Raw genomic sequence first — 21,657 nt, 5'->3', positions numbered from 1 at the left:
CTCAGCCAGCTTTGCTTTCTGGGAATTGAAGTCCACAAGTCTTAAAGTTGCCAAGGTTGGAGACCCCTGCTAGTCAGTGTTTCTCAATCTTAGCCATTTTAAGTTGTGTGTACTTCAACTCATGCTGGCTGTGGAATTCTGGGAGTTGAAGTCCACATATCTTAAAATGGCTAAAGTTGCAAAATAGTGCCCTCTTGCAGGGATCTCCAACCTTGGCAACTTTAAGACTTGTGGACTTCAACTCCCAGAGTTCCTCAGCCAGCCAAGCTGGCTGAGGAACTCTGGGAATTGAAGTCCACAAGTCTTAAAGTTGCCAAGGTTGGAGACTCCTGCCCTATTGGTCTCCTGCAAAGGATACACTTGGGTGTCAGCAATTAAGAAGCCCTAAACCTTGCAGAAAATGTGATATTCTACATCTGCAAGCAAGGCAAAAATCTGAACTCTGCAGATGCTAGGTTATGCTGAGACTTTTTTAAAATTAAATTTATGTGCCGTCCATGTCACTGTCTGAAGCAACTTAGTTAACCATTTATTTGTAGAGCCAGCCGATTTGCTGGGTTCATTCAACACAGTACAACCTACAATTGCTGTACATGCAACACTTTAAACCAATTTCAAACATCTCATTTTGGATGCGCTGAGTGCTACGAACCACACCTCTGGCTGAAGTGTGTGCCTGGGTGCCATCTTCTGTGTGCAGTTTGTTGGACAAGACCCTCTTGATTTTACACACTCTGAACAAACTACAAAACAAACTACATTAGTTTGGTATGCCATTCCTGTCAATTTTAACTTAGTTAACTAAGGGTGAAATGAATCATGGTTTAATGCAGTGTTTCTCCAAATGTGGTCCCAGGACCGTTGGGATCTCCTAAGAACCTCTCAGGCCCCTTCAAAATCAAAATTACTTGCCAGGCTCTGTTGCAAATAATACAGTATTAAAATCAGAGGTGGGTTTCAGCAGGTTCTGACCAGTTCTGAAGAACCGGTAGCGGAAATTTTGAGTAGTTCGGAGAACCGGCAAATACCACCTCTGACTGGTCCTGCCCCTGTCTATTCTCTGCCTCCCGAGTCCCAGATGATCGGGAGGGAATGGGGATTTTACAGTATCCTTCCCCTGCCACGCCCACCAAGCCACGCCCACCAAGCCATGCCACGCCCACCAAGCCACCCACCCACCCACACACACACACACACACAACCCGTAATAAAAAAAATTTTTTGAATCCCACCACTGAATAAAATCTCTCCATACAATCATCACAAGCAAAATTGTTGCATTTTAATATTTAATATGGTAAATATTGATCGATAGACCATATACAAGCAAAAGCTCTTGGGGGGAGAAACCCCCCGTAATTTTTCAAAGGGGGAACCAGAGTGTTCGGGGAAAACACTGGTTTAACCCCAAAGCTCAGGTTCAGCCAGTGCTTTTGAAGGGCTTCGATTAGGCAAAGCCACAATAAACCATCTATATTTGGAGCATTTTGTCTTTCTAAGCCTGGGTTTATATATTTTTTAAAAAATGCAAAATCAAAGGTGTCCCTTCAGCTGGGACCTCTTTACGCCCCTGGCTCGGGACCAACCAACCTAGAAATAAAGAAAAAAAAAAGTGAGAACAAATAACCAGTGGAACGATTTGCCTTGAGAAGTTGTGGGTGCTCCATCACTGGAGATTTTAAAGAAAAAAAATTGGACAATCGTTTGCCTGAAATGGTATAGGGTGTCCTGCTTGAGCTGGGGCGTTGGACTAAAAGACTTCCAAGGTCCTTTCCAACTTGGTTATTCTGTTCTGTTTAGTCCCAGCTTGGTTGTGAACAGGGAGGATGCTAATTCCAAAAGATGGGAGTTGCAAACTGGAGGGGCAGCTGGCTTGGTTCTCAGCCTGGAAGGGGCCGGGGTTGGACTAGAAGACCTCCAAGGCCCCTTCCAACTGTGTTGCTCCATTCTGTTTAGCCCAGCTCTCTTTCCCCAGCTTGGTTGTGAACCGGGAGGATGTTAATTCCAGAAGATGGGAGTTGCAACTTGGGGGGACAGCCGGCTTGGTTCTCGGTCTGGAAGGGGCCGGGGTTGGACTAGAAGACCTCCAAGGTCCCTTCCAATTGTGTTGTTCCCTTCGGTTTAGCCCAGCTCTCTTTCCCCAGCCTGGCTGTGAACCGGGAGGATGTTAATTCCAGAAGTTGGGAGTTACAACCTGATTCTCAGCCTGGAAAGGGGCCCGGGGTTGGACTAGAAGACCTCTAAGGTCCCTTCCAACTTCGTTATTCGGTTCTGTTTAGTCCAGCTCATTTCCCAGCCTGGTTGCGAACCGGGAGGATGCTAATTCCAGAAGAAACGGAGTTGCAACCTGGCGCATCTTCTCGAAAGGCGGGGCCGGCTGGCTTTGTGCTCTCGGCTTGGAAGGGGTTGGAGCGCCGGCGGAGGCGAATCCCTCCCTCCCTCTCTCTCTCCCTCCCTTCCAGCCCATCCGCCGTCCTTCCGCGGGGTTTGCTCCGGCTCGCAGCCCCGCTCCTTTTTTTTTTTTTTCTCCACCGGGGGCTTCCTCCGCCCCGCCTTTTGCCACGGCGCCTTTCGCAGACTTGCTCCGCCCGAATCTTCCAGGCTGGGCAGCTCGAGAGGGAGCGCAAGAGAGAAGAAGCAGCGCTCGAGGTTCGGGAGGTGGAGCGCTCGGCCCCGCTGGACCTCGCCCGGCTCTGCTCCGGTTCTCCAGCCGCCGACCCCCCCCGCCTCTTCCTCCGACGCTCGCTTGGCCTGTCTGGCGAGGAAGCGCCCTTGCTGGGTCTCCTCCAGGATGGTGGTCAAAGTCTACATCGCCTCTTCCTCCGGCTCCACCAAGGTAAGGGGACGCCGCCACCCCCACCCCCCGCCTCCCCATCCCCGCTGCCTCCCAACTTTCTTCGCCTTTGTCCCGGAGGAAAGTTGCAACCGCATCCCAGCCTCCCTCCCCCTCACCCCGTAGAGACAGAGGGGACTCCCCCTCCCCTTCCTTTCCTCCCTTTTCGCAGCGACCCTCCACCCCAATCTCCCCCAAGGAGAGCAAGAGGCTCAACTTCAACAGCGCTTCGTGGATGCAGCCCCTTCACCTGGGACCTCATTCTCTTCCCCCCCACCCTACTCCATTTCCACCCGTTTTCACCCACCCTCACCCTAGGAAAGCCTCCGGAGCCCCGGGAAGGGCAAAAATGTCCCCCCCCCATGTGATGCAGGAGGCCAACAAGTCCACACCCACCCAGCAACCGGGCAGAGAACCCCTGGCTAAAAAATTTTTGGAAGCCCACCCCTGGTGCTTTCACGAGGTGGGGGTGGGGGTGGCTGGAGAGACCTCAGGGCTACTGCTTTAAAATGTTAACACGTTTTTTGGGGGGGGGCAGAAAGGAAAGGAACTGTTTTTAGCCAGGCTGAGATAATGGGGTAGGCAATTGGTCTTAGCCGCTGAGGTTATTCCTGAAATTTCACACTGCAGAATGATAAAAACGGGGATGTATCACAGCTATTGGAAGCCATCTCTGCAGCAGAGATATTAGCTTTCGCCCTGCAATCAATAACCCCCAATGAAAGATGTTAACTACTATTGTAATTGCAGCTGCTGCTTTATCCTTTCTTCCTGCTACCCTTTCCTTGTGTTTCTTTTTTTTATTATTTGCATTTATATCCCGTTCTCCGAAGACTCAGGGCGGCTTACATTGTGTTAAGCAATAGTCTTCATCCATTTGTATATTGTATACAAAGTCAACTTTATTGCCCCCAACAATCTGGGTCCTCATTTTACCTACCTTATAAAGGATGGAAGGCTGAGTCAACCTTGGGCCTGGTGGGGCTTGAACCGGCAGTAATTGCAAGCAGCTGCTGTTAATAACAGACTGTCTTAGCAGTCTGAGCCACTCAAGGACCCTTCTTCACCTGGGACCTAATTCTCTTCCCCTCCACCTTTCCACCTGGTGTGGGAGTGCTTGTTGCAGAGAGTTTCTGGCTTTGGGGGCCATGGAGAAGATGTGCGCAGTCAATTCCATGCACTGGAACGGCAGTGTCTGGAACTGGGAACCTATCCGTTTAAATGAATACAGGATTGTCTTGCTAGCGAAGGGTGGTAGGTGGTGCCTAGGATGTGGCTGTGTGGCTTCTTAGTTTTCATGAGCAGGGCTTGGATGGCTGGTCTCCTCTGTAGTAAGGCCTAACTGGTCAGTGCAGTTTACTCCTGGGTAAATAAGAATGGCTTTGTGGCTTAGTTTTCCCTCTGCAGTGGTGAAATCCAATTTTTTTTTTACTACCGGTTCTGTGGGCGTGCCTTGGTGAGTGTAGTGTGGCTTGGTGGGTGTGGCTTGGTGAGCGTGGCAAGGGAAGGATACTGCAAAATCACCATTCCCTCCTCACTCCTGGGGGGGAAAGATATTGCAAAATCTACATTCCCACTCCGCTCTGGGGCCAGCCAGAGGTGGTATTTGCAGGTTCTCCAGGCTACTCAAAATTTCCGCTACCGGTTCTCCGAACTGCTCAAAATTACCGCTACCGGTTCTCCAGAACCTGTCAGAACCTGCTGGATTCCACCCCTGCCCCTCTGGATACAATAATCCAGGGAATCTTCATTGCATGGGGTCCTTTCCTGCTCAGGGTTGGACCGCAAACATTTTCCAGTCTCCTAGCATATATGCTTGAGGCTTCATAACTGGGTGCAACCCTTTTTCTTAATTTAGAGAGGGTTCTCCAACCTTGGCAACTTTAAGCCCGGAGGACTTCAACTCCCAGAATTCCCCAGCCAGCTTTGCTGGCTGGGGGATTCTGGGAGTTGAAGTCTTCCGGGCTTAAAGTTGCCAAGGTTGGAGAGCCCTGATTTAGAGGAATCTTTCTGCTGGTTTGGAGAGCATCTGCCCCCTTTCAAGATGTACCGATTCTTTCCCTGTGCAAGAATTCTTTTTGTCTTTTCTTAGTGCCTTCTGGGCTCCGGTGATAAAGTTTGCCCGGGAGGAACCAAGTTGCCAGTTTATCATATTCATCTTTAAAAAAAAAAAAGATTACCGAGATTATTTAAACGATAAGCATTGAATTCACTTAGCACTCTGCTTTCACCTACTCCAAGCAAAGATCCTGCTTTTTGAAACACAAAGCTCTGGTCTCTTTTGTTTTGATCCCAGAAAAGATGTTTGGCGCACCCCCATGTTGCTTTGCCAGTTTATTCCACATTTTATTTTCACTTTAGGGTTCCCCCCCCCTGCCCCGAAGCATTCTGTCCTGCAAGACCTGAGTGTTTACAGCTTCCTCAGTTTCCGTTCTGCGTTTTCATCCAAAATGCCTCGGCCAATAATTCAGTGAGTACATTAAGTGAGATCTCTCGTGACTCAGCATTGATGAATTGTAAGACAGTCTGTTATTAACAGCAGCTGCCTGCAATTACTGCAGGTTCAAGTCCCACCAGGCCCAAGGTTGACTCAGCCTTCCATCCTTTATGAGATAGGTAAAATGAGGACCCAGATTGTTGGGGGCAATAAGTTGACTTTGTATATAATATACAAATGGATGAAGACTATTGCTTGACATAGTGTAAGCCGCCCTGAGTCTTCGGAGAAGGGCGGGATATAAATGCAAATAAAAATAAATAAATGAAGGACTCGGCAAAGCTAGGGAAAGACCAGAAGGCTATTTTCCCAAAATGCACAGGGATGACCAAAATATTGCATTGAGTAAGTAGGGTGGTGCACTTAGGGGGAGATCTTGATGCAGAAGCTCTGCTTGGACATCAGATGTAGTGACTTGTTTTTGGGGTCAATTGTCTGACTCGCCTGATCTATCTCTTGAGGTCAGTAAGAGTAATGCTACGTGCGAATGACCTTGGGAGACAGGAGGGAGAGCTGCAGACTGGACAAGGAGCAAGCAAAAGATATTTCAGAAAAGACCCACCCTGGCTTTTCTGAGAGTAAAAGGAAGGGAGGGAGAAGCACAGTCGGTCTTTGCAAGAATCTGTTAATATTATACTCGCATTAAAGATTAAATTCGCACCCCGGTTTGTACTTCTTGTCTAGACCATCTTGGGCAGGGCTATCGCTAAGAAAATAAAGCGAGGAAAACCTTTGCAAGCCCTCGGTTCTTATGCTTTTAAAGAAAGCAATGTTGTGTTGTTATTGGACAGACTTTTTAAAGGCCAGCTTAAAATGGCAAATCAGCACCACGGTCTCACTAGAGAAACAAGCCTTAAAATGAATCTTAGGAGCTGCTGAATACTTTCCCGAGTCGATCATTTGCCACTCGGCCTCCTCTTTCGTTGGTGACCTTTTACAAGTAGGGGGTCGATTCTTCAAAATCCACGTGGAAAAGTCTTTTATTGAACTGCAGCTTAGCTGAAGGCCTTGCGGAGATCTGAATCTCCCCGGAGGTTAACCTTTGCTCCAGGAAACTAACATAAAGTCCCTTTGTGCAGAATTTCTCTTTGTGCAGAATTACACTCTTACTAGGCTTGCACACATGGTAGCATGCCGATGAATGTGTGTGTGTGTGTGAATGTATCATGGGTGCTTTCCAGGGATGGGCTGTTGGGGGTTTGCAGGGGTTCGGGAGAACCTCTAGCTAAGATTCTGTGCAGTTTGGACAACCTCCAAATCCCACTCCTGGCTGGCTCCGTCCCGCCCACCCCTCCCAGGAGTTCCCACATGGCCCGTTTTGGATGCAGGTAAGTGCAGGGCGTGCGCGGAGGCTCGGGAAGGATGAAAAACAGGCCTACTGGAAGTTCGGGAAGGCTGGAAACGATTCCAGCCCCCAGAGAGCCTCCGGAGTCTGGGGAGGCTGTTTTTGTCCTCCCGGAGGCTCGAGAAAAGCCTCCAGAGTCCGGGGAGGGCAAAAATGCCCCCCTCCGCCCCACCGTGGTGCAGGAGGCTAACTAGGCTACGCTCACCATGGCCACGCCCACCCAGCGACCGGGCAGAGAACCCGTTGTTAAAATTTTTGAAGCCCTTCCCTGGTGCTTTCACGAGGGGAGGGGTTGCTGGAGAGACATCAGTGCTATTGCTTTAAAATGTAACCTGCTTTGGGCAAAGCCTATAATTAAAGAAACTGTTTTTAGCCAGGCTGAGATAATGGGGTAGGCAATTTGTCTTAGCCGTTGAGATTATTCCTGAAATTTCACACCGCAGAATGATAAAACAGGGAAGTATCACAGCTATTATAAGCCATCTCTGCAGTAGAGATATTAGCTTTCAGCCCTTCAATCAATAACCCCCAATGAAAGATTTTAACTACTATTGTTAAAACTACTATTGTACTATAATAGTAGTTAAAACTATTATAAATTATAAAATAGCAGTTTTGCAGCCTTCTGACAAGCAGTCAGAGGAGAAGCTAGATTCACTTAACAATGGTTTGATTAATTTAGCAACTACAGTGACTCACTGAACAACCATGGCAAGACAAAGGTCGTAAAATGGGGAAAAGTCACTTAACAAGTGTTCCATTTACCGTAGCAACTCAATTGCCACGGGCTCAATAGTGGTCTTAAGTCAAGGACTTCCTGCATAAACGTCTGAGGCAGGTATCTTTCTGTGGTTTATACTAATTTAATTTGTTTCTCTTTTGAGCAATGTCCATAATAAACAAACCCTATGAAAATGGCTGTTTCATCGGCCGTTTGGAGATTCCCAACAGGAGCACCTTGAATTCACGTAGCAGGGAGGCTGGGGAATTCTGGGAGTTGAAGTCCACACATTTTAAGTCAAGTTCCGGGAAAAAAAACCTCCACTGACTTAAAGTGAAAGATGCTATACCTACAGGTCAGGGGTGAAATGTAAAATTTGTTACTACCGGTTCTGTGGGCGTGGCTTGGTGGTGGTGGGGTAATGTGACTGGGTGGGCGTGGCCAACTTTTTTTTTTTTAACTTTTAAAAGCATTTTTTCTACAACCTCTTTGGCCGAAGAGGTTGTTAAAAAATGCTTTTAAAAGCCTCTGACGATCAGGCAACTCAACTGGGATCGTCAGAGGAGCCTTTTAAAAGCATTTTTTCTACAATCTCTTCAATCTAAGAAGTTGTAGAAAAAATGCTTTTAAAAGTAAAAAAAACACCTTCTGATGATCATGCGGCTCAGCTGCGCAGGGGGTGGGGGGCAGGGATTTTTGCTACCAATTCTCTGAACCACCCGTCGCCATCGCTACTGGATCGGGCGATCCAGTCTAAACCGGGAGCATTTCACCCCTGCTACAGGTGATCCCCAATATAATAATCACAATTGGGACCAGAATATCCGTTGTGAAGCAAAGCAGTTGTTAAGTGAGTGAGGCCTAATTTTATGACCTTTTTTTTTTTAAAAGCATTTTTCTACAATCTCTTCAATCTAAGAAGTTGTAGAAAAATGCTTTAAAAGCCTCTGACGATCAGGCAACTCAACTGGGATCGTCAGAGGAGTTTTAAAAGCATTTTTCTACAATCTCTTCAATCTAAGAAGTTGTAGAAAAATGCTTTAAAAGCCTCTGACGATCAGGCAACTCAACTGGGATCGTCAGAGGAGTTTTAAAAGCATTTTTCTACAATCTCTTCAATCTAAGAAGTTGTAGAAAAATGCTTTAAAAGCCTCTGACGATCAGGCAACTCAACTGGGATCGTCAGAGGAGTTTTAAAAGCATTTTTCTACAATCTCTTCAATCTAAGAAGTTGTAGAAAAATGCTTTAAAAGCATTTTTCTACAATCTCTTCAATCTAAGAAGTTGTAGAAAAATGCTTTAAAATGTAACCTGCTTTGGGCAAAGCCTATAATTAAAGAAACTTTTTTTAGCCAGGCTGAGATAATGGGGTAGGCAATTTGTCTTAGCCGTTGAGATTATTCCTGAAATTTCACACCGCAGAATGATAAAACAGGGAAGTATCACAGCTATTATAAGCCATCTCTGCAGTAGAGATATTAGCTTTCAGCCCTTCAATCAATAACCCCAATGAAAGATTTTAACTACTATTGTTAAAACTACTATTGTTAAAACTACTATTGTTAAAACTACTATTGTTAAAACTACTATTGTTAAAACTACTATTGTTAAAACTACTATTGTTAAAACTACTATTGTTAAAACTACTATTGTTAAAACTACTATTGTTAAAACTACTATTGTTAAAACTACTATTGTTAAAACTACTATTGTTAAAACTACTATTGTTAAAACTACTATTGTTAAAACTACTATTGTTAAAACTACTATTGTTAAAACTACTATTGTTAAAACTACTATTGTTAAAACTACTATTGTTAAAACTACTATTGTTAAAACTACTATTGTACTATAATAGTAGTTAAAACTATTATAAATTATAAAATAGCAATTTTGCAGCCTTCTGACAAGCAGTCAGAAGAGAAGCCAGATTCACTTAACAATGGTTTGACCAATTTAGTAACTACAGTGACTCATTTAACAACCATGGCAAGACAAACGTCGTAAAATGGGGAAAAGTCACTTAACAAGTGTTCCATTTACCGTAGCAACAGAAATGTTGGGCTCAATTGTGGTCTTAAGTCAAGGACTTCCTGCATAAACGTCTGAGGCAGGTATCTTTCTGTGGTTTATACTAATTTAATTTGTTTCTTTTAAAAATGCTTTAAAAGTAAAAACACCTTCTGATGATCACGCGGCTCAGCTTTGCAGGGGGTGGGGGGGCAGGGATTTTTGCTAACAGCTCTCTGAACCACCCGCCGCCATTGCTACGATGGGGCGATCCAGTCCAAACCGAGAGCATTTCACCCCTGCTACAGGTGATCCCCAATATAATAATCACAATTGGGACCAGAATATCCGTTGTGAAGCAAAGCAGTTGTTAAGTGAGTGAGGCCTAATTTTATGACCTTTTTTTTTTTGCCACAGTTGTTAAGTGAGTGAGGCCTAATTTTATGACCTTTTTTTTGGCCACAGTTGTTAAGCGACCCATATGGTCATTAAATGAGTCCAGTTTTCCCCATTGGCTTTGCTTGTCAGAAACCAACGGGAAAAGTTGGAAATGTGATCACATGGTCCTGGCTGCAACCATCATAAATATATCTCGTTGTCAAGGGCCCAAGTTTTGATCGTGTGACCATAAGGAGGCTGCAGTGGTTGTAAGTGTGAGGAGCAGTCATAAGTCACTTTTTGTTTTTGGCCACAGTTGTTAAGTGAGTGAGGCCTAATTTTATGACCTTTTTTTTTTTGCCACAGTTGTTAAGTGAATCAGTACAGTTCAGGGTGAAATGTAAAATTTGTTACTACGGTTCTGTGGGCGTGGCTTGGTGGTGGTGGGGTAATGTGACTGGGTGGGCGTGGCCAACTTTTTTTAACTTTTAAAAGCATTTTTTCTACAATCTCTTCAATCTAAGAAGTTGTAGAAAAAATGCTTTTAAAAGTAAAAAAAAAAACCTCTGATGATCACGCGGCTCAGCTTTGCAGGGGGTGGGGGGGCAGGGATTTTTGCTAACAGCTCTCTGAACCACCCGCCGCCATTGCTACGATGGGGCGATCCAGTCCAAACCGAGAGCATTTCACCCCTGCTACAGGTGATCCCCAATATAATAATCACAATTGGGACCAGAATATCCGTTGTGAAGCAAAGCAGTTGTTAAGTGAATCAATACAGTTTAGGGAGACATAATTCTTTAATTCTGTGGTTTCCTGGCAAGCTTCACCAAGCAGCCTTTCTGAGAACCACCCTAAAAACATGTACTTGTAAACTGTTAGGAAAACTCAGTGGCGTTTTAATGGCGCAAACCAGTGGAAAGAGATGTTTGCGTTTCAATCAAACAGCTGCTAGAACATCAGCGAAAGGAAATGGGTGGAAAGGTGAACGAAGCTAGCTGGAATATCTTATGGAGGATCTTTTGGTCACCATAAGGACTAGCAAGTTAACTTTTAACTAAGTGGGACAGCCAAGGCACTGGCTTATATATTTAATGCTAATTTTAATTTTGAATCCTCCTGGCTCTTAATCTTTGAACTGTGGTTGGCAAGTAGGAGATGTTTAAATGCCTTTAACAATAATGGAGGACAAATGTGAATCAAACAGTCTTAGCATCCCTAAGACTGTTGGATTCACAATTGTCCTCCATTATTGTCCTCCATTATCAGCAGAGCTCAGCAGGCGAGTTATGGCTCTCCACCTCCCCCTGCCTCCGTCCCCAATTTCCTTGCTGAAGCCTTAGCAGTTAATGGATAACCATGTTCAGTGGCTGCCCTCCAGCCATTGGAGAGGTTGCCTCTGTGTTTATTTTGGACTATACAAAAGCCATTTTCAGAGCTGTAAAAGTCAAACATTGTTTGGCGGATTTCATAACCTGCCAAGAAGCTGGGTCTTTCTTACTGAAAGGCAGTCATTGGGTGGCCTCGCGGATAACTTTTGGCCCACTGCTTTCTGAAGGAGCTCAAACTACGGCCACAAGGCATTCTGTTCAGACTTCGATCACGTTGCTTTTCCGCTGGGTTGCCAACTGAAGTTAGTGGCTGGCGTCCAATTTCCGCTCCCCCCCCCCCAAAACTCACATTTTACAGACTTGATTCTGTTCAAAGGAGATTTCAGTTTTAAGCAAACTGGAGCTGTAATCCTCAAGAGAGAGAAATATCAGATTTATTCAGGGTAGGTCTAAAAATGTGGGGTGGTGTCACTTTTGGTGCCTGCAGAATTAGGATTGACAGGTTTCCAGATCTTAATGTTTCAGAGTTTGGTGTGAAATTAGCCATGGTACTGAAAATCCTAGAGGAGAAAGCTGAAATTGCCAGAGTGGTCAGGTTTGGTCTATGGTAATTTTTTTTTAATACCGGTTCTGTGGGCGTGGCTTGGTGGGCATGGCATGACTTGGTGGGCGTGGCTTGGTGGGCATGGCAGGGGAAGGATACTGCAAAATCTCCATTCCCTCCCCAATCCAGGGGAAGGTTACTGCAGAATCCCCATTTCCTCCCCATCAGCTGGGACTTGGGAGGCAGAGAATAGATGGGGGTCGGGCCAGTCAGCATTTTTACTACTGGTTCTCCGAACTACTCAGAATTTCCGCTACTGGTTTTCCAGAACTGGTCAGAACCTGCTGAAACCCACCTCTGGTCTATGGATCCAAGGCAGTCTGGTGGAATGGTGGTTGCAGGGATCTTCTTCATGGTGGGGTTTCCCCCCCTAAATAGACAGCTGTTGTGCTTTGTTGTTGTGCTGTACAGTGGATGTGCTTTGCTAGTGCTGTAGTAGGTTAAGAGGTCAGGTACTTTTTGATAACCCTTGCAACTTTATCAAAAAGTGTCTGATTACTCAACCGATAGTCCCAAGGGTACTTTTTCAAAAGGCAACTGGACTTTCTTGTATGTTTTCCTTGAAAATGTTTTGCTTCTCATCCAAGTAGAGTCTTCAGTTCTAACTAAGCTTTTTGGATGAAAAGCAAAACATTTTCAAGGGAAAAAAACCCAAAGAAAATTCAATTGCCTTTTCAAAAAGCACCTTTGAGACAACCATGACCTGGAGGATTAAGAATCTCCATAGACACTCAACCCAGTACAGCACAATCTTAGTTCCGGAAAACTTCTGTTATTCATACGGCTGTGAATTATTGTCATTCCCAGTCCGAAAGGCTTCGCACACGGGAGTGTTTACAAACACTAACCTTATCTCCCTTTGAATGCTGCCAGAGAACTAATTGACAAGGCCAAACTTAGCACAGAGTCAAACAACTTTCCCAGAGCTTTTACTGACCAGATGAACTAATTGCTTCCTGCAAAAGCTCACATCCTGTTCACTTCTCTTTTATGTCTTATGGGAGGGGCCAATCATCTCCAAGCCATTCTCCCAAGTCGACCTTGTTTTCTTAATTGTTCCTGTCTTCTGGCAGCTCTGTGCATGCATACACTGGGAACAGGCTCCCGCTGTTCTTCTGCCTCACTGATGTCACTCTGGAGACTCCAGAGGCAGCAAAGAACTACCAGATGGCCTTGGCCCCATCTCTGCCTCAGATTCAGAGCCATCGTCCAAGCTTTCCCCAGACTCCAGGATTGGCCCATGTTCCTCCCCAACCTCCTCACTGTCCGAATCTGCTGCCAGCTGGCAGGCCACAACAGCTGTCCTAGATGTACAGCTGTTGTGCTTTGTTGTTGTGCTGTACAGTGGATGTGCTTTGCTAGTGCTGTAGTAGGTTAAGAGGTCAGGTACTTTTTGATAACCCTTGCAACTTTATCAAAAAGTGTCTGATTACTCAACCGATAGTCCCAAGGGTACTTTTCCAAAAGGCAACTGGACTTTCTTGTATGTTTTCCTTGAAAATGTTTTGCTTCTCATCCAAGTAGAGTCTTCAGTTCTAACTAAGCTTTTTGGATGAAAAGCAAAACATTTTCAAGGGAAAAAAACCCAAAGAAAATTCAATTGCCTTTTCAAAAAGCACCTTTGAGACAACCATGACCTGGAGGATTAAGAATCTCCATAGACACTCAACCCAGTACAGCACAATCCACACAAGCTATGAAAAGGATAACACTGCAGTACATAAAAAAACAACTCAGCAACAACCAAGAAGTATATTAGATCCACACAACTTCACTGTAGAACACCGACCAACTAAAGCCTACCAAAAAACTACACCAAAAGACCCAGTAAATCCAATTATTAAAACAAAACTTAAAACCTATTTATTTCGTATGGCTGGACTGGCCTGATTTTTAAAATTTTAATTTAATTTAATGGGTTTTAAATTTCTGTAATTTTATAGGGTGTAATGTGATTTTAAATTTTTTGGCTAATTGAATAAGTTTCTTAAGGGTTGTTTTTAATATTGTGTGTGTTTCTGTTTGTATTTTATTTGGCTATTCACCGCCCTGAGTCCTTCGGGAGAAGGGCGGTATACAAATTAAAATATTATTATTATTATTATTATTATTATTATTATTATTATTATTATTATTATTATTAAAACAGGAGTTATCTACAAAATGCAGTGCAAAAACTACAGTCACTATAAAAGACAGACAAACAGGTAGAAGACTAACAACCACAATTTCAACTGGGATGCTTAGACCAAGGAAATCCAAAAAGGCTAAATAATTCTTCAATAGACAACTTAGAGATAAACCAACTTTACATGCCAATCAAAAGATTAAAAAAAGACCAAAACACATCCTCTCCAGCAACCAACACTCAGGTAAGCAGGGATTAACACCAGACAAACAAGCAGAAAATAATACCCTAATCAAGGAGGAAGCCACAGCCCCACCAAAACTGGCAGGACGTGCTACTGTATATAAACACTCACTAGCGCTGATGATGTTACTTAATTTTATTTTATTTATATTTCTTTTTAATTTCTTTTTAATGTTTATACATTGTATTTTTACTAGGCTGTACACCGCCCTGAGTCCTTCGGGAGAAGGGCGGTATAAAAATTGAAATAAATAAATAAATAAAAATTAATTGAGTAATGAAACATCTGCTTTCTCCTTCTTCTTCTTCTTCTTCTTCTTCTTCTTCTTCTTCTTCTTCTTCTTCTTCTTCTTCTTCTTCTTCTTCTTCTTCTTCTTCTCCTCCTCCTCCTCCTCCTCCTCCTCCTCCTCCTCCTCCTCCTCCTCCTCCTCCTCCTCCCTTCTCTTCCCTTCTCTTCCACTCTGCCACCTTCTCCTCCTCCTCCCTTCTGCTCCTCCCTTCCCTTCTGCCTTCTCTTCCCTTCGCCTCCTCCCTTCCCTTCTGCCTTCTTCTGCTTCTGCTTCTCCTCCTCCTCCCCTCTTCTCCTCCCTTCTCCTTAAATGAGCTGCTGGCTAGAAACATTTGGTTAATCTCGGGAGAGAAAAGGCGTTCTTTTTTTTTTTTTTTTTAAAGCAAAGTGGGGATGCAGCCCTTGTTAGATATTATGGAGCAGCTTTCTAAAACAAATTGCTTTCAGTTTGAAAACGATTTACTCTGGTAGCAATAAACATCGACACGTGTTCGGTTGCAAAGTATGATATCGGGGTGATGTTCACCCCAAAGAGGATTCAGTCTAGGCTGTGATCACACAAATACCATTTGAATGACTATGGGTTTTTATTGTTCGAAATAGGATCTTGCAGTGGTTGTTCAGCTTTTATCTCGGTCCCTGGAATGAGAGTTATTTGTTTGCAAATTTAATTGCACAACCCCCTGAAATCCTTTCACCTAACGCCAGAGCAGAATATTTGTAGCTCAGGGTTGAAATGAGGGGTCCTTGGCGCTCTCTGAGCTTGCTGCTTTTCTTGCAGACGTTGGATTAGCAGCATGCTGCACTGAGGATGTTATTGAGGAAGTTGGAAGCTGATGACGTTATCTAGTTGGGTAATGAAACGTCTCCGAGAAAACAATGAAACTCAGAAAGCCCTAAGGACTCTCGCCTCTCGCTGACCATATCTTAAGCGAGTAAATAATTAAGGAAAATCAAATTTCTTAATGTATCAGTTGCTCAGTTAGGGAAAAAAGTTGGGGTAGATGAGCTATGTGGAGGGCAAGCTGCAGTGGTGGTATTCAGCCAGTTCTATCCGGTTCCGGTGAACTGGTAGCAGCTGCTGCAGGAGGCTCCGCCCACCCACTCAGACATCATCGCATCTCATTCTTTATGCTCTGCGCATGCGCGAAAGGCTGCGCATGCTCACATTTGCGAACCGGTAGCGAAGGTAGGTGAATACCACTCCTGGTAGGCTGGGAAGGTTAGAGTTAATTTGTGCACTAATTTAAAGTGTATATCAAAAGCAAGAATTAGTCTATTCATCCTCTAGAGCAGTGGTTCTCAACCTTTATAGTGCTGCGACCCCTTTAATACAATTCCGCACGATGTGGTGACCCCTTTAATACAATTCCCCATGATGTGGCGACCCCAACCGTAAAATTATTTTCATTTTGAATTTATCGCGCCTGAAGTCGTATTGGCTAGTGTTCTGAACTGCTTGCGATTGCCTTGAGGACGGAGGCATTAAAGCGGAGACTCCTCCCCTATTAAGTTTATCGCGCCTGAAGCCAGATTAGGCTAGCGATTGGGAGTGATTGCAGCTGGCTTGAGAGGGAGACATCAGAGCAAAGATTTCTCTCTTTTTTTAATTCATCGCGCCTGAAGGCGAATTTGGCTAGCGATTGGAAGAGCCTGCAGCTGGCTTGTGGAGTCAACCATTGGAGTGCGATTCTTCGACTCGCAAGTATACTTCCCATATTTCCGATGGTCTTAGGCGACCCCTGGCAAATCGTCATTCGACCCCCAATGGGGTCGTGACCCACAGGTTGAGAACCGCTGCTCTAGAGCAGAGGTCTCCAACCTTGGCAACTTTAAGCCTGGAGGACTTCAACTCCCAGAATACCCACCAGGCTTAAAGTTGCCAAGGTTGGGGACCCCTGCTCTAGAACAGCGTTTCTTAGCCTTGGCAACTTGAAGAGGTGTGGACTTCAATAGCCAGAATTTCCCAGTCAGAAAAGGGTTTTTTTTTTTTAAAAATCTCACATTACAAAATTGGGGAGTTGGCCGTAAGATTTGGCTGATTGGGCGGGGCCTGTTAAGTCCTGTAAGCTGCTCAAGATTGTTTCTAGCTGAAGGACTGGAGTATAAATGACAGAATTAAATTTATTCAGGAGAGTTAAACATGGCATCATCCACCTTCAAAAAGAATACACGTTTGATTAGCAGTTCCAGGAGAGCAAATCTGGAATGTAAAAGAGTAAACCTAAGAAAGCATTCTTTTCTTTTTTCTTTTTTTTACTAAGATCAAAAACGGACAGTCTGTTTTGTATTGGGAACTATACTTGTTTACTCTCATTTTGCTGTGATTTTGCCAAAATGGGTGGTCTCAACATTTTTAGCCTCCTTCTCTCTCTCTCTCTCTCTCTCTCTCTCTCTCTCTCTCTCTCTCTCTCTCTCTCTGTGTGTGTGTGTGTGTGTGTGTGCGCACGGACACACATACACAAATCTGTGTGTTTTGTGGGGGAGGGTGAGTAGAAGTTATGGAGCAGAATGAAGTTGCTAAATCTTGCAGGACCTTTAAAATACCCTTTTGCTCCTTAAAACCCATTTTCAAAAATTAGAGATTTGTTCTGGTTTGTGAACTGTGAAGGCTGTTTGCAGCAGCCTTAAACCTCTGCAGTGTTTAAGGCAGCTGTTATACCGTTATTTATTTATTGAGACAATTTATATGGCCACCCACTCTCTTTCAGTGGTTCTAGGCAGTTTAGCCTTCCTATAATCCCTCCCCCCCAAAAAAAAGAGGCCCTAGAAATCTAGAAATTCTTTCAGATATCTACATGGAGTGCTGGAGTTTCTGCATGCGCTGAATGCATTTGGGATGTAATCCTGGATTTAGATTCTCGCCCAGCTGTGACTTTTTCTGGACGACTTTGGAAAAGAAAAAACAACACCACATTTTCTCTTTGCTTTGATTTATTATTTCCAGAATCCGCAGTGGCAGCAATCCACATCACAGGATTATGCAGATTAAAAAAAGAAGAAGAAAATATATATATATATAAAAAATCCATGTAGAGATTTTTAAATGGTGCGGTGGAATCCCATGATAGTATTGGGTGTATATATATATTTTTTGGAGCTACAGTGACTCATACAAACACACATATGCACAGATGTAGATCAACAGATTTGAGAACAGTTGGGAGTATTGTTTTAAATTGTCATCTCTAGTCAAAAGAGTGGGAGAAAATCAATGGGCTTTGTTTACTGGGAAATATGTTATCTACACCAGGGGTGAAATCTAAAAAATTTCCCTACCGGTTCTGTGGGCGTGGCTTAATTGGTGGGCATGGTTTGGTGGTCAAGTGACTGAATGGGCATGGCCAAAAATAATAAATAATAAAAATAATAAAAGTATACAAAACTTGGGAGCGCACTGGTCTACCTTCTTTAAAAATAGAGGCATTGGTCTACTAATTGCCTTTTTCTGGGAGCGCACCAGTCTACCTTCTTTAAAAATAGAGGCACCGGTCTACTAATTGACTTTTTTTGGGAGTGCACCGGTCTACCTTCTTTAAAAATAGAGGCACCGGTCTACTAATTGACTTTTTTTGGGAGTGCACCGGTCTACCAATTGCCTTTTTTTGGGAGGCACCGGTCTACCTTCTTTAAAAATAGAGGCACAGGTCTACTAGCCGCCTACAGCGCTGATCAGCTGTAGCGGCCCTTTGAAGCGCTGCGGCAGTCGTTTAAGGCCATTTGCAGCTATATCACCAGCGAGAGCTTCAGGGACAGAGAAGAGGAACAGTGAGGCGTGGGCAGTGGTGGGGGGCAGGGATTTTTGCTACAGTTCTCCGAACTACCCACCCCCATCGCTACCCGATCGCGCGTTCCGGTCCAAACTGGGAGCATTTTATTAGTTTAACCAAATGTAAAATACAAAACGTATGAAGAAAAATAAAGATAATGGAAAAATAAGGAAAAGGGGAAGAGGAAAAAAGTGGGGGGCAGAAGGGAAAAGGAAAAAAACTTGAAGAAAGTTCACAATCGGAGCTGGGATTCACTTACCTTCCCTACCGGTTTGCAAAAACCAGTGCGTGCGTGCGCATGCTTTGCTTGCACGCACCACCTCTACGCATGCACACGGCATTCTGCGCATGCGCAGTAGTTGCGCATTATGTCTGGGTGGGTGGGCGGAGAATCCTGCAGTCGCCCCTACCGGTTCGTGCTATTCGGACCGAACCGGCTGAATTCCACCACTGTTCACAGTGCTTTCTTCAAATATATCTCCTGTAGAGGGGTGGGTTCTACTTACCTTTACTACCGATTTGCATCATGCCCGCGTGCACGCGTTTGCTCCGCTCGCGCACGCTCTTCTGCGCATGCGCGGATCACTTTTGATGACGTTCGGGTCAGTGGGCAGAGCCTCCCGCCGGTTTTACTACCGGTTCTATAGAACTGGTCTGAACCGGGGGCAACCCACCACTGGTCTTGTACCAACCAGTTGCAGTGCTGCTAAAGCAGGGGTCTCCAAGCTTGGTCCCTTTAAGACTTGTGGACTTCAACTCCCAGAGTTCCTCAGCCAGCTTTGCTGGCTGAGGGACTCTGGGAGTTGAAGTCCACAAGTCTTAAAGGGACCAAGCTTGGAGACCCCTGTGCTAAAGGATTTTTTCCTTAGTCTGGTGTCTGATTAAGGTGCAATAAAAGTGCCATTTTGGAGACCGTTTGGACATCTTTAGAATGCTCCCCGATTTTTCACGTTCCCTAGATTTCCTTCTGTTTTTCAAATTTCAGCTGCTTCAGATTCATCCTATCTTAATGAGCTGTAAAATTCACAGCCTCAACTTGAAATAAATACCAGTTGGCTTCTCAGTCCACCACTGTTACCCTGTCAGCCTGCCTGGTGTTTGCAGCTTGAAACTATGTCAAATGGGAGGCCCATCCGAACAAATCCAGCTGCTGTTAGTTTATACCGTTGTGTCAAGTTGTCAGAAGCAGGGCGATATTTCAGTCTCGTGGCTGGGATGGCGCACTGATCTTTTCTCCATTTCTTTTCTTTCCTGTCCTTGAGTCAGTAAAAGTAAAATACAATCAAGATCAGTTAAATAGGTACAATCAAGATCAAGGGAGGTGCTAATACCACTTTATAAAGCCTTAGTAAGACCACACCTAGAATCCTGCATCCAGTTTTGGTCACCACACTATTAAAAAAATATGTTGAAACTCTAGAAAAAGTGCAGAGAAGAGCAACCAGGATGATCAGGGGACTGGAGCCTAAAACATACGATGAACGGTTGCAGGAACTGGACATGGCTAGTCTAGTGAAGAGAAGGACCAGGGGAGACATGATAGCAGGGTTCCAATATTTGAGGGGCTGACACAGAGAGAAGGAGGTCAAGCTATTCTCCAAAGCACCTAAAGGCTAGACAAGGAATAATAGATGGAAACTGAATAAGGAGAGATTCAACCTAGAAATAAGGAGAAATTTTCTGACAGTGAGAACAATCAACCAGTGGAACAGAAGTTGACTTCAGAAGTTGTGGGAGCTTCATTGGAAAGCTTCACTGGAAGCTTTCAAGAAGAGACATATGTCTGCCATATGTCAGAAATGGTGTAGGGTCTCCTGCTTGGGCGTTGGGTTGGACTAGATGACCTACAAGATGACCTTCCAACTCTAATTATCTATCAAAAGGTTATTTTCAGAGCATCCTGGAGAAATGTAGGAGTTTTCCTAATGCATACCGGAGAAATAGGAATTCCCCTAATGTTAATAGATCCTTTGCTTTTCATTTATGATCCGTGGCTCCGCTCTTTGAAATTCAGGCCTGGGAATAATAGCTTTGGATCCCGAGGTTGGGATTCAGATGTGAAAAACGGAAGGATACTTTGATTCCCACAATGGACGAATGGCTGCAAAAGTTGATGGAGTTAGCAGAGGTGGCCACATTGGCTGCTTGGATTTAAAAACGAAAAGATCACAACTAATGTTGTTTCTACTTGGAAACTGCTTTTGGACTTTGTCCCAAGGACCGGCCCACAGATTTCCACTGTTCTCCTCTCCTCTGCCTTCTGCACAGTCCTTGTGGTGGGGAAAAAATATATATGAAACTTTGACTTTGGATTTTGCCAGTTAGATAGGTTTGATGTTATAGAAATGGCTAGTACGTATTATTGTGTAAAAGTAAAAAGTTGAGGTCTTAATTTATTGCCATACTCTACAGCAGGGGTCTCCAACCTTGGCAACTTTAAGCCTGGAGGACTTCAACTCCCAGAATGCCCCAGCCAGCTTTGTCCACCAGGACAAACTTTGTCCACCAGGCTTAAAGTTGCCAAGGTTGGAGACCTGCTCTATAGCACCAAAAGAAGTCGGAAGTCAATGTCTTTTTTTTCCTTTTTCCTTCCCCTTTTCCTTATTTCTCCATTATCTTTATTTTTCTTCATACGTTTCGTATTTCACATTTGGTTAAACTAATAAACTCCTATTCGGATGTGAAGTTCAACCCGCTGGCACATTAGAAAAGCTATGGGTGAATAGCTTTGGGTGAACTAGCCAGGCCAGTTCAAAGCAAAAGTGACAGGTGATATGAAGAGATATTCCGCCAAAAAGAAATAGCTTGTTCTGACCCAGCTCCCCAAACACGATAAACCTTTGGTAGTTAAATCAATGATTCCTATATTAGGAGCTCCGGCAGCCCCAGCAAAAAGTTTCTCTCTCAATGCAGGCTAATTAAGTCTGTCCGGCAGGGAGATGGATAGTTGTCTGCCACATCTATTCATCTCCACCCCCTGCCTTTTATCCCCAGAGCTAGGGTGGGGCTTTGCTAGCAGCGGTGGCTCTTCTGTCCCAAGGACCGGCCCACAGATTTCCACTGTTCTCCTCTCCTCTGCCTTCTGCACAGTCGCGTGTCAGGCACTGGACCCAGCTGTTCCTCCTCTTCCTCATCAGCCACCTCCAGACCTGGGGGCTGTTGACTCTCCATCTGAGGATTGACGGATGGCCCAGGCTCCGCCTCTGTGTCTCTCTCTCTGCCAGCTCCATTCCCTCTTCCCCATCGGAGCTCTCAGGTTGCCTTGATGCTGATCCTGACTCCCATGTCTCCTCCTCATCCAATTTGGCTGCTGGAGGGGCCAATGCCCGACAGGCCACAACATAGCCCTTGTTTAATGATCACACTTGAGACTGGAAACTCAGTCATGAAATGAAACAGTCTCTGAATTAAAAATAATAATAATAATAATAAAAATGAAGCAGAGCACCCGGAGTGCACTAGTGGAAATGCCTGGAGCATATCGATTTTTGTTGATAAACAATCGCCT

The 21,657-nt window shown here is 44.5% G+C and overlaps 1 protein-coding gene across 2 annotated transcripts in view; it reads left to right on the top strand.

Moving 5' to 3' along the window:
* The first annotated feature begins 2,471 nt into the window (after positions 1-2,471).
* Positions 2,472-21,657, top strand: part of SH3BGRL (SH3 domain binding glutamate rich protein like) — a 41,044-nt gene continuing 21,858 nt past the window's right edge. The window contains exon 1 of one of the 2 annotated variants that reach the window (XM_058196676.1): positions 2,472-2,836. In XM_058196676.1, the coding sequence (XP_058052659.1) occupies positions 2,792-2,836 (45 nt within the window). In that variant the 5' untranslated portion in view covers positions 2,472-2,791. The remainder of the gene's footprint in view (positions 2,837-21,657) is intronic. The other variant, XM_058196677.1, reaches the window with a different exon arrangement.

Source organism: Ahaetulla prasina, chromosome 11 (assembly GCF_028640845.1).
Source record: "Ahaetulla prasina isolate Xishuangbanna chromosome 11, ASM2864084v1, whole genome shotgun sequence".
NCBI lineage: Eukaryota > Metazoa > Chordata > Lepidosauria > Squamata > Colubridae > Ahaetulla > Ahaetulla prasina.
Note: the sequence above shows the minus strand (reverse complement) of the source record. Positions and strands in the feature narration are given on the sequence as shown.